Below are 13,112 nucleotides of genomic sequence, written 5' to 3'. Positions count from 1 at the left end.
CTAGGGGACTGAGGGTCTAGTGAGAAGGAGGAACTGAAGAAAATCCTTATTAGGCGGGAAATTGTGTTAGGGAAATTGATGGGATTGAAGGCCGATAAATCCCCAGGGCCTGAAGGCCGATAAATCCCTAGGGCCTGATAGTCTGCATCCCAGAGTACTTAAGGAAGTGGCCCTAGAAATAGTGGATGCATTGGTGGTCATTTTCCAACAGTTTATCAACTCTGGATCAGTTCCTATGGACTGGAGGGTAGCTAATGTTAATGTAACACCACTTGTTAAAAAAGGGAGAGAAAACAGGTAATTATACACTGGTTAGCCTGACATCAGTAGTGGGGAAAATGTTGGAATCAATTATTAAAGATGAAATAGCAGCGCATTTGGAAAGCAGTGACAGGATCGGTCCCAGTCAGCATGGATTTATGAAGGGAAATCATGCTTGACAAATCTTCTAGAATTTTTTGAGAATGTAACTAGTAGAGTGGACAAGGAAGAACCAGTGGATGTAGTGCATTTGGACTTTCAAAAGGCTTTTGACAAGGTCCCACACAAGAGATTAGTGTGCAAAATTAAAGCACATGGTATTGGGGGTAATGTATTGACGTGGATAGAGAACTGCTTGGCAGACAGGAAGCAGAAAGTCGGGATAAACGGGTCCTTTTCAGAATGGCAGGCAGTGACTAATTGGATGCCGCAGGGCTCAGTGCTGGGACCCCAGCTATTGACAATATACATCAAGGATTTAGATGAAGGAATTGAGTGTAATATCTCCAAGTTTGCAGATGACACTAAGCTGGGTGGCGGTGTGAGCTGTGAGGAGGATGCCAAGAGGCTGCAGGGTGACTTGGACACATTAGTTGAGTGGGCAAATGCATGGCAGATGCAGTATAATGTGGATAAATCTGAGGTTATCCACTTTGGTGGCAGAAACACAAAGGCAGATTATTATCTGAATGCCAGCAGATTAGGAAAAAAGGGAGGTGCAACGAGACTTGGGTGTCATGGTACATCAGTCATTGAAAGTTGGCATGCAGGTACAACACGGTGAAGGCGGCAAATGGTATGTTGGCCTTCATAGCTAGGGGATTTGAGTATAGGAGCAGGGAGTTCTTACTGCAGTTGTACAGGGCCTTGGTGAGGCCTCACCTGGAATATTGAGTTCAGTTTTGGTCTCCTAACCTGAGGAAGGACGTTCTTGCTATTGAGGGAGTGCAGCGAAGGTTTACCAGACTAATTCCCGGGATGGCAGGACTGACATATGAGGAGAGACTGGATCGTCTGGGCCTGTATTCACTGGAGTTTAAAAAGGATGAGGGGGGGGATCGCATAGAAACACACAAAATTCTGACGGGAATGGACAGGTTAGATGCAGGAAGAATGTTCCCCGATGTTGGGGAAGTCCAGAACCAGGGGACATAGTCTTAGTATAAGGGGTAAGCCATTTAGGACCGAGATGAGGAGAAACATCTTCACTCAGAGTTGTTAACCTGTGGAATTCTCTACCGCAGAGTTGTTGATGCCAGTTCATTGGATATATTCAAGAGGTAGTTAGATGTGGCCCTTACAGCTAAAGGGATCAAGGGTATGGAGAGAAAGCAGGAAAGGGGTACCGAGGTGAATGATCAGCCATGATCTTATTGAATGGTCGTGCAGGCTCGAAGGGCCGAATGGCCTACTCCTGCACCTGTTTTTCTATGTTTCTATTCGGTGACTTGGCCTCCACTGTGGCAGAGAATTCCACAGGTTCACCACCCTCTGAGTGAAAACATTTCTCCTTATCTCGGTCCTAAATTTCCTACCCCGTATCCTGAGACTGTGACCCCTTGTTCTAGACTTCCCAGCCAGGGGAAACATCCTCCCCGCATCTAGTCTATCCAACCCAGTCAGAATTTTATACGTTTCAATTAGATTTCCTCTCATTCTTCTCAACTCTAGTGAATACAGGCCTAGTCTACCCAATCGCTCTTCACACGACAGTCCTGCCATCCCAGGAATTCAGACCTACTTGAAGATACAGAACAGAGAGTTGCTAAAGGCCAAATGTTGGTAAGGGCGAGCATGTAGGTCAAAAATGGTCCTTGGGACTTATTACAACCACTTCCTGGAAAGACTGGAGGGCAAACAACATTTCTTATGTTCATGGCGCAAACTCAGCCGGAGCTGGTGGAGACCTCCAGCCCTTCCCAGTCTGGGGTGGGTTCAAACCCAGGTCCCGGCAGTGAAATGTTCAAATCCACCACAACGTGAAGTCTCTTCACACACATTGTTGGTTATGGCCAGAGGAGGACAAGGAAGAACCAAGGATGGCAGAATAAAAGGCAAGTATAGACATCACCAATATTCAACTAGTCACCAGCACGCAACGCGAGTCAGTCAGTATGTTTTATATCTCCCAAGTTATCCTTGGGTACTTCATGGGCGACCCCTTATTCTGAAACTATGCCCCCCAGTTCTAGATTCCCCAAGTGGCAATACTTAACGAATACGCATTGTCAGCAAGTATCAGCAATAGCCACCTGCATTTATTTATTTTGCGCGTTTAACGTAGTAAAACGTCCCAAGACGCTTCAGAGCAACATAATTAGACAAAAATTGACAACGAGCCAAAAGGAGACGACATTAGAACAGATGACCAAAATCTTGGTCAAACACGATGTTAAAGGAGCACCTTAAAGGAGGAAAGAGAGGCAGAGGTTTAGGGAGGGAATTCCAGCGATTAGGGCTGAGGTAGCTGAAGGCACGGCCACCGATGGTCGAGCGATTATAATCAGGGATACTCAAGAGACCAGAATTAGAGGAGCACAGACATCTCGGGGGGTGGGGGGGGGGGGGGGGAAGGGGTTGTGGGGCTGACGGAGGTTACAGAAATAGGGAGGGGCGAGGCCATGGAGGGATTTGAAAACAAGGATGAGTCTTGTAAAATTGAGGCGTTGCTTAACCAGTAGCAAATATAGGTCAGTGAGCACATGGGGTGATGGGTGAGCAGGACTTGGTGCGAGTTAGGACACAGGCAGCCGAGTTTTGGATCGCCTCTCGTTTACATAGGGTAGAATGTAGGAGGCCTGCCAGGAGAGCATTGGAATGGTCAAGTCTAGAGGTAACAAAGACGTGGATGAGGGCTTCAGCAGCTGAGGCAGGGGCGGGCAATGTTACGCAGGTGGAAATAGGCGGTCTTAGTGATGGCATGGACATGTGATCAGAAGCTCAATTCCAGGTCAAATATGACACCGAGGTTGTGAACAGCTGAAGGCATTGGCGCCAATGGTGGGGGCAAAGAAAGTGGGTGATGCACAAAAGGCCAGAGTTGGAGGAATGCAGGCTATTCAACAGTGGGGGCATCACAGTCAAGCCAGATTAATATCCACATGCTAGCACTTTCTAGCAGGGGTAAGTGGATAGCAATCAAGAGCAGAATTCCCTGATGTATCGCTGGTAGTTAACAACATTCTGCCAAAGAGATGATACTCTGATTAAGCCGAGCCAAACCAAGAAGCTTTTGCTCACTATGGATGAAAAATATATCTCAATAGCAAGTAGCAGCTGTCAAACTTGCTGCCTGCAATGAAATGGAGGCTTCGTTTAACCAGCTGCCGCTCCGCACAGATGTTGCAAACAGACGTCACAGTTATTGGCAGAAGTTCCAGTCCCCAAGCTGAACCAGCAGCAAATTTACAGCTCCGTGTGGCAGTGTGTTACACAGCACCTTACATCCCACTGCAGTACAACACACACACAGTCTCAGCAAAGCAACACATGTTCAGCCTCTCTCTGCTTCACCAAGTCTCGGGTCTGAGGCACATTCTGTCCATCTCCGATCACAAGCAACGCCCCGCTGTCCCCTCAACCACCCCCCCCACCGCCCAACACTCACTTGTCCCCTCCCCGTCCCACCCCCTCCCCCACCCCACCCAACACTCACACCCGGTCCATCCCCATCGCACCCCCTCCCCCTCCCACACCTGTCCCATCCCCACCACCCCCTCCCCACCAACCCGGACCATCTCTCACTCTACCTACACACTCCCTCCCCCTCTCAGTAAATCATGTTTTAATAATGAACTAGGTTAATTCCACCTATTTCATAGTGTAAATGATGTGATTAAGGATCTCCGATAAACTCCTTTTATACACACGTCAACATAACCTATTTTTAGCACAACTCTGCCTCTGCCCATTGGACTCTGCTCAGCATCACAGCCCTCCCACATGGTCTCTTTCAGCTCCCCACCTGGTCTATTTCAGCCCCCTACCTGGTCTATTTCAATCAGCTGGGCATTGGCTCCTGGCCACTCGATCGCCACCTTCACGATGTCCGATGGGGGCGGCATTGGGGCAGACAGTCTGGCTCCGGCTCGACTACAGCTCAGAGAGATGGATCAGTGCCTCGATACATCGAGGTCAAACCTGTGTGCGACAGAGAGTTTGAAATTTAAAAATAAATCTAATTGAAACGTGTACATTTTCCAAACAGCAATGCAATGGCTCACTCCTGAATGTGTAACTTAGCCACACAGAACAGAAGATCCACGTTCAATCACCACATTGAGTGCTACAATTGACTAAGTCACCTGGCCATGAAAGGAAAAAAGGCACGATTGAGTGCTAGAAGGTGCATGTGCATGGGCATCAGGTGTAGACGGGATCCAACTGTGATACTCCACGATCAAAATAACCTGCATTCGGCCCATCGTGCCTGTGCCGGCTCGGTGAAAGAGCTAACCAATTAATCTCACTTCCCTGCTTTTTTTCCCCCCTAGAGTCCTGTAAATCTCTCCTTTCAAGCATATCTCAAATTCCCTACCGAAATTAAAATTAGTCACTCCCTTGTGCGAGGTACCGTTGGCGGCTGTGGAACTGCAACTCAATCTTGGCCTTCAGGAGAGGATGAGGGAGAGGGAAATAAAGACATAACCGCTCTAAAACAAAAGCATCACATACACCAAACAGGAGGAAAACAGCAGTAAATTCCATCGAACTGCAGACTGAAGCTTTTTTACTGAACTGAAATTGGTGATGTTGTCATCACTAGTTAGAGTGGAATGTGTTACAAGGGCACGACACTCCGTCCTCACACCCCTGGGGGAAAAAAAACGGTTTGTGGCCTTTGACCGTTGACCCATGACTTTCCTGCTGCCGCTCTACAAGAGTCAGGGACCTCCTCCCTGTTTTCTCAAAAGAAAGTCATTTTCTTTAAATTTAACTCCTATACTGGTGAGAAGGGGGCTGGTTGAAACCATCGAGACCAATATTCTTGTCCTCGATCTGCGATTAGGAGATGTAAAAGTTATTTTTTTGAATCTTTTGCAGATGAGGTATTACTAGGGAAAAAACCATGCAAAAAAAAAAAATTACATTTAGAAAAAAAAAGACTTGTATCTCACGATTTTGGTCACAGAGGTTTTGAATCACTTGAGTGCACAGTGACCAATGGGAACATAAGAACATAAGAAATAGGAGCAGGAGTTGGCCATTTGACCCCTCGAGCCTGCTCCGCCGTTCAATAAGATCATGGCTGATCTGATCTTGGCCTCAACTCCACTTCCCTGCACACTCCCCATAACCCTTGACTCCCTTATCGTTCAAAGATCTGTCTATCTCCATCTTAAATATATTCAATGACCCAGCCTCCACAGCTCTCTGGAATAGAGAATTCCGAAGATTCACGACCCTCAGAAGAAATTCTTCATGTGTTTTAAATGGGCGACCCCTTATCCTGAAACTAGGACCCCTAGTTCTAGATTCACCCATAAGTGGAAACATCCTCTCTGCATCTACCCTGTCAAGATGCTCAATACGATCACCTCTCATTCTTCTAAACTCCAATGAGTATAGGCTCAAGCTGCTCAAAATTCAGGTAGCCAAGCTGTTGTACAAGCAAGACATAGGTTGCACGATGAATCACCAGTTAATATTTTTCTGGTGCTGTGTATACAATAACTCAATAGACTGAATACTGTAAACTCCGAACAGGTACAAACCTGGCTCTACTTTATTGGGGCCCAAAGTGATTACATTACAAGATGGCTGGCCTTTTATACCTGGGCCGCACACACGTGCGCACAGCCCAATGACCTCTGACAGTGGCGCCACCTGGTGGCTAGTAAATCCAAGCATACATACATGACAGTTGGTCAAGGGAGTAAATGCTGTTCAACAGGAGCGTCCCCTGCTCTTCTTCAAATTGTGCCTTTAACCCACAAAGGCTTTAACCAGATCAGGTAGACGGGAGCTCGTTTCATGCACTATCCAATGGACACACATCCCACAATGGAGACCGCCATGAGTCGCTGAACGGAGAACCTAGATCACATACCCAAATCTGAAGTGTGGCTTGAACCCATAATCTTCCATCACTGAGCTCTACAAATGGAGGCCAAACTGGCATATGATTAACATGAATTGATGTGACAGAAAACCTACAATGTATAAATTCAAACCATAAGTTGGATAGAGATAGTAATCAAGCGAGTCCTTGGTCTCAGCAGCCAGCAAAATGCAATGGTGGACATTTACACCAGGCATCTCAATGACTTTGTTTCCCTACTTACTGAGGGCTGAAGTTTCCCTTTTTTTTTGGAGCGACTTGATTTTTTGGGACTATCTTTTTAGTTGCAATTCTGGCCATTTAATTTGCTCCAGTGTAAGTGAGTCAGTTAGGTTTTTTTTTTAAAAAGTTGTTTTTTTTCCCCCAAAAGGGGGTGTTCCCAGCCACTTATCCCTGTTTTAGGTGTTCGGCCAGCAAATAGTTGCTCCAACCTAATTTAGGCCAGTGTATGTTGCCACTTCTGTCCACACAGAAAAACCTTACCTAGAGTTAAGGAATTGGCGCAAGGAACTACATTAAAAGCACCAAACAAAGCACAAAAAGTAATAAGCAATTAATTAATAAAAAATAGAAGGAACCCTGCACCTAAAGCACCAAGACCAAAGTAATAAGCAATCAATAACAATCTACCAAAACATGGCCCCGAAAAGGCAGCGGGCTGCCGATGAGGGAGATCATTCAGCCAGGGCTGGGGAAATATCCGCTTGATCAAATGGTACAAATCCTCTGGGAGGTTTGGAGCCAGCCCCTTGGACTTCAGTATCCTGAGGATCTTGTTCGCCCGCGATACGGTGGACGTTCCCTCCGCTCAGGCACATCTGTTCCTACTGTCGGGGCCACTTACTGGGCTGTCTGCGCGACGCAGTTACTCCAGTCCTTGCTTCACCTTTGGAGCACTGATCTTGGAGGGCTTTGGTGATGACCGCTTGCTGATGACAATGGTCCACTAACCCCCTCAGAGTCCTGTAAGAGTTTGGCACGTCTAGACTGATATCCGGCATGGCATCAAACATCCGCACGAATCCCCGATTCATCTGGTCGAGAGGTACAAACCCAGTGCCCCAGAAACGCTTCAGGAGTTTTACAATCAGGTCAGAGTTGACACAGCCTGCAGAGCACACTCTGGCCGATGAGGGAGCCCATTTGGCCAGGGGCCCCTCCCACACAGCCTGCAGCGCACGTTTGCAGAAATGGCCTGCCAGGAGCTACTGCACTTGCGCGGAGACTCTAGCGCGCATGTGCAGAGGTTCCGGCACTGTTTTCAGCGCCCGGACCTGGCTCTGCCCACCACGCCTTCCGATGCGCTGCGCCACAGGCCTGGAACCAACGGGGAGAACGGAGGCAAGAAATCGGCGCCGTTTCTGTTCTACAAAGTCGCCGCACCTCATGGAGGGGCGCCGTACTAGCAGAGGGGGCAAACTTGGGCCCCAAGTCTCAATCTGGAATGCAACACGCTGATTTACAATGCAGGACTTTTGCCACACAGTGCCCAGTTCATTCTTCGAATGATGACGCATCCACCACACACTGTTGGAGTGTACCCAGGCCTCCAGTCATCCTGGCAAACCACATGCCTGACACACTCACTTGACATTTTGGCATCTGAGGTTTTCAATAATGTTGCATGTGGCATCCACCTCCTACGATCCTGACGTGTCAAGTCATAATCATACATTAATTGAGTGCACTGTTCATTCAATTTGTAGCACACTTGGGCTCGGGATCAAGCTTGTGGGCTCAGACTACAAGCTAGAATTTGGGACACATGATCCAGCTTCAGAATTCAGTGCAATACAAAGCACCGATGAAAGGTCATTGACCTTCCTCTCGCCACAGATGCTGCCTGACCTGCTGAGTGTTTCCACAATTTTCTGTTTTTGTTTCAGATTTGCAGCATTTTGCTTTTAGCGATAGAGTGCTGCATTGTGGGACCAGCTGCCCATTGGAGGATCCTTAGAGGCGAGGTCGCATCTGCCTGATCAGGTGGCTCAGGTGAATGTTGACGGTGCAATTTTAAGAGCAGGGCCTACGTTAACGAGCAATCAAATTCATTAAACTCAACATCACACACCCTCTGCTTTGTCTGAGGGGACTTTCAGCAGTCCATGCGATCATCATCATCATCACAGGCGGTCCCTCGAACAAGGATGACTTGCTTCCACATGAGTTCACAGATGTTTCGATGAAGGACCCGACGTTCCAGTCCTGAACTACAATTGAGGGGATGAAAGATGCTTGTGTGGATTTTTTTTTTTTTTTTTTTTTTAAAAAACGTGTGGTGACCGTTGCACACCAGCCACCACACGGGCTTGACAGAGCTAGGTCTTTATCCAGTGGCAAGGATTAACCAGGATGACTGGAGTCCAGCTCTGCTGCACGGACCTAGCGTGCACACATATCGCAGTGTGGACTGGTCCGCGCAGCCCCAGGCTCTTCTGGGCCCCATACCCTCATTTGCCACACCTCCGCAACGATCTCTCACCGCTCCTCCGCCACAATCTCTCACCGCACCATTCGCCGAACCTCCGTCACAATCACCCATCAAATCTCAGCCACGATCCCTCATCGCTCCTCTGCCCCGATCACTCGTCGCAAGTCCGCCATGATCTTCCCACTCCTCCGCTGTACCAGGGCCCCATCGATGCTTCTGCCCACGCTCCAAACAGCGACCTGGGTCCTGATGACGTCACCCAGTCGCCCACCTTGAAACCACTGCACACCTGTGTCTGCTCACCCTGGAAGCTGCAGCAGCCCGCGCTCCAACTCTTATACTCCCGACCTATGGTGGTGTTCTCTCGCAGATCGGGGCGACCCCCATGAGTGCAGAGTGTGGCTGAAGCACATCATTCAAGGAAGATCATACAATATACCACACTGTATGACTGTAGGAGAAAGGCCTCTGCAGCAACCAGGACAATCATGCTAAAAGTATCAGTGACGGCTGTCAGAACCAGATAAGAACAACCTTTAATAGATATACAAGAACTTGCATTTATATGGCGACTTTCACAACCTCAAGGATGCACCAAAATGCTTTACAGCCAATGAAATAGTTTTGAAGTGCAGTCACGGTTGTAATGTAGTAAACAGCAACCAATTTGCACACAGCAAGATCCCACCAACAGCAATGTGATAAATGGCCAGATCTGTTTTAGTGATGATGGTTGAGGGATAAATATTGTCCAGGCCACTGGGGATAACTTCCCTGTTCTTCTTTGATATAGTGCCAATGAGAATGTGTAAAAGGGTTGCGAAAGTGGTAGATGGCTAGAGAAGGTGGCAAAAGGATGGAGATAGGGAATCATGGGAAAATAGCTAAAGAAATGGTCAAGATGCAGACAACTGCAGAATCAACAGAAAAAAAAGGGGTTACCAAGAGTTGAAGTTGAGGTTAGACACGGGTCATGAGAAAGCCCAAGGCAGCACAAAGAAAGAAAGCAATCCTAGATAGGAAGGGAAAAGTAATAGCTTCTACTGATAAGGAGGAAGAGAAACTAATTGGGTTCTTTACTGCTAAGGGAAGACAGTGTAGCAAAGCTATAACTAACCTACCTGACACCAGCCCTAATTGGGAGACTTTCTTGCCTGCCATTGGACGTACTCCCGGGGGGGGGGGGGAGGGGGGGAGAAAGGGATTGGATAGACCAAGTGCTAATCAAATGTGTTCTGTTTTGAAAATGTATATCTACTGTGCTTTTCGCGATGAAAAGGGACTTGTCCAGGGGAAGGTAAACAGGCTCTGATTGAGAGTGTCCCTTTATCTTGACAAGTCTCGGCCGGAGAATCTTCAATAAAGGTCTTTTACAGAAAAGGCAAGAGGTGTTCGCGTGTCAGTGTATTCGCTGAAACAGACTGAGGGAAAAAGAATCCGTATTAACACCAAGGGATCTTGTATGTTCACCCAAGAGGTCAGACGGGGCCTCAGGTTAGCGTCAGATCCGAAAAACCATACTTGAGAGTGCAGCACTCCCTCAGTACTGCACTGGATTACTAGATACAACAGCTTTACAGAAACTTAGATCACAATGCAGGAGCAGAATGCCAAGGACAGACCGGCGGTACTCTTAGACGTTAAAACTTCACCAGGCGAATGTGTCGAACATATGGTGTGCTCACAACCAACCCAGGGCTGGGTTAAAACTCCTACAGCATACAGAAGGTGCTGAAAGCAGCATAATATTTGTCCAACCCTGGCGACACCAGTGCTCGGCCAACAATTTCTCCATGGGGAGGGACAAGAGTTGCCTCCACGCTGCTCCTGGGCCTAATGACAGCGGGCTGCAGAGCTACATGACTGAGCCCTACACGCGGATTACAAGCCCGTCATGGAGCCATTTCACCGAGAGGCACACTACACATCAGGTGTGATTTACACTTACTTTCTATTCTACTGCCTAAATATAACAAGAGATTCAATAAAGAATGCGGGGACTTACAGGAAAAGGCCAGGTAGCCTTTAAAAACGGCCACTTGATGAACAGTTACCCATGTACCTCATCACTGTATCCACCCATCCCCGGAAATGTGTCTCATTGCTTCTTCAATCCAATTCTCGTATTCACTTCCAAGACCTTCCATGATAACCTATTCCAAAATTCTTGCACCCCTTTGAGGGAAGAATTTATGCGCTACTTCTCTTCTTACTCCTAACTCGAACTGTGTCCTTGGCATTTGCCAGCTTCAATTGGTCAACTAAAATCTTAAGTCAGCTCAAAGTCTCACCCTTTTCCAAAGGAAACTAAAAGGGGTGAAATCTTAAAAATAAACTCACATTAAATGAATTGAGCAGCTTGTACACTCGAGTCTTTTTCCAAATGTTTTTTCAGTCTCCACATCACATCTGTGATCAGTTAGACACAAGTATTTTAAAATATGATCGAGGCAAAGATTTTAGAGCACACACGTCTTTAGAGGACCCAAAGCACTAAACGGAAACATTGTCTGAAACAGTGACTCGACTTGCAGAGGAAGGAAGGAGATGTGTGTAAAATTCTGACATGTTGCATTCATAAGATGGAATTGTTGCTCTGTCAATGTCAGCTGTGGCTCAGTGGTTAGCACTCTGAGTCAGAAGGTTGTGGATTCAGGTCCCACTCCAGGGACTGGAGCACATAAATTCTAGGCTGACACTCCAGTGCAGTGCTGAGGGAGCGCTGCAATGTCCGAGGTGCCATCTTTCGGATAAGATATTAAACCGAGGCCCAGTCTGCTCTCTCAATTGGACGTAAAAGATTCCATGGCACTATTTTGAAGAGGAGCAGGGGAGTTATCCAGTGCCCTTGCCAATATTTATTCCTCAATCAACATAACTATTATTTTCAGAATAACTCCACAAGACTCAAGCACATAATCTAGGCTGGCATTTCAGCGACGGACACAGAGCGACTGCACTGCTGTCTTTCAGCTAAGAAAAATCCCAAAGCATTTATTTATTTATTTTTTTGCAGTGCAGGGAATTCTCGGAGTTGAGGATTCATCTCTCTGCTGCTTATGGAACCTCGATGTGTGGAAACGGACTGTTGCATGTGTCTAGAACGGTGACTGCCAGTTCCCAAGTCTGTGATGCGCAAAATGCACTATAGAAATGCAAGCTCTTTCCTTACAGCTCCAGGAACGTTGGATGTGTGGGAGGGGGGGGCGAGAAGAGGAGAGAGGGGGGGGCGAGAAGAGGAGAGAGGGGGGGGGCGAGAAGAGGAGAGAGGGGGGGGGCGAGAAGAGGAGAGAGGGGGGGGGCGAGAAGAGGAGAGAGGGGGGGGGCGAGAAGAGGAGAGAGGGGGGGGGCGAGAAGAGGAGAGAGGAGGGGGCGAGAAGAGGAGAGAGGGGGGGGGCGAGAAGAGGAGGGGGGGGCGAGAAGAGGAGAGGGGGGGGGCGAGAAGAGGAGAGGCGGGGGCGAGAAGAGGAGAGAGGGGGGGCGAGAAGAGGAGAGAGGGGGGGCGAGAAGAGGAGAGAGGGGGGGGCGAGAAGAGGAGAGGGGGGGGCGAGAAGAGGAGAGAGGGGGCGAGAAGAGGAGAGAGGGGGCGAGAAGAGGAAAGAGAAAAGAAAGGAAAAAAAAGGAGAAAAGAGGAGAGAGCGAGAGAGAGAGAAAAGGGGAGAGAAAAGAGGAGAGAGAGAGAGAATGTGGGGCAGACGACATATTTACAGTAAATGGGGGAAGGAAGGAGTGACCAGACTGACAAAGTCATTCCTTCCAAAACCCACAAGTGTCTTACTTACAAAAAGGGCATCAAGATTCGATGACCTTTACAAATACCAACTGAACCGTTGCCCATTTTCAGTCAGTGAAGGCTCTGCCTGTTATTCAACGCTTATGTTCAGTGTTTCTTGGGAGGTGTGTCTTTTATTTTAATTGTACCTCAGCATGCCTAGGGAGACTGGATGATTTCCTCTCGTTCAATTCCAACATGCTGTGGTTTCAGGCATTGATGCATTAGTGATACACAGAGCAGCTCACAGTCTGGGGAGGAAGCACACATTTCTCCCACTGCAAAGTCACATTTCCCTTGCGTTGTCACTTTTGCTGTCCCAGAGCTGTCAGGAGACTGCCCTTGTACGGCACTTAGCGACAGATAACGGAAGACAAATCACAACTGTCTAGCATTAGTTCCCACTGAAGAATCTAAACAAGTGTTTTATTATTTCTCGAGTATTGAGCACACCGTACGCGGCCACTTATACAAGTGTAGAAGGTTGCACTGTAAATGAACACAAATTTTGTTTGATAGGTCTGGATTAAAAAGATTGGGCTGGAAATACATGCGGAGTTGAATGCTGCACACTGATCATTAACTGC

At 47.7% G+C, this 13,112-nt stretch overlaps 1 protein-coding gene across 6 annotated transcripts in view; it reads right to left on the bottom strand.

Annotated features, from left to right (window-relative positions):
- LOC139277463 (engulfment and cell motility protein 2) overlaps positions 1-13,112 on the bottom strand; it is a 175,585-nt gene that overhangs the window by 112,909 nt on the left and 49,564 nt on the right. For all 6 annotated transcript variants that reach the window (XM_070895946.1, XM_070895951.1, XM_070895950.1 and 3 more), the window contains one exon: positions 4,248-4,401. In XM_070895946.1, the coding sequence (XP_070752047.1) occupies positions 4,248-4,325 (78 nt within the window). In that variant the 5' untranslated portion in view covers positions 4,326-4,401. The remainder of the gene's footprint in view (positions 1-4,247; positions 4,402-13,112) is intronic.

The sequence above is a fragment of the Pristiophorus japonicus genome, chromosome 12, assembly GCF_044704955.1.
Source record: "Pristiophorus japonicus isolate sPriJap1 chromosome 12, sPriJap1.hap1, whole genome shotgun sequence".
NCBI lineage: Eukaryota > Metazoa > Chordata > Chondrichthyes > Pristiophoridae > Pristiophorus > Pristiophorus japonicus.
Note: the sequence above shows the minus strand (reverse complement) of the source record. Positions and strands in the feature narration are given on the sequence as shown.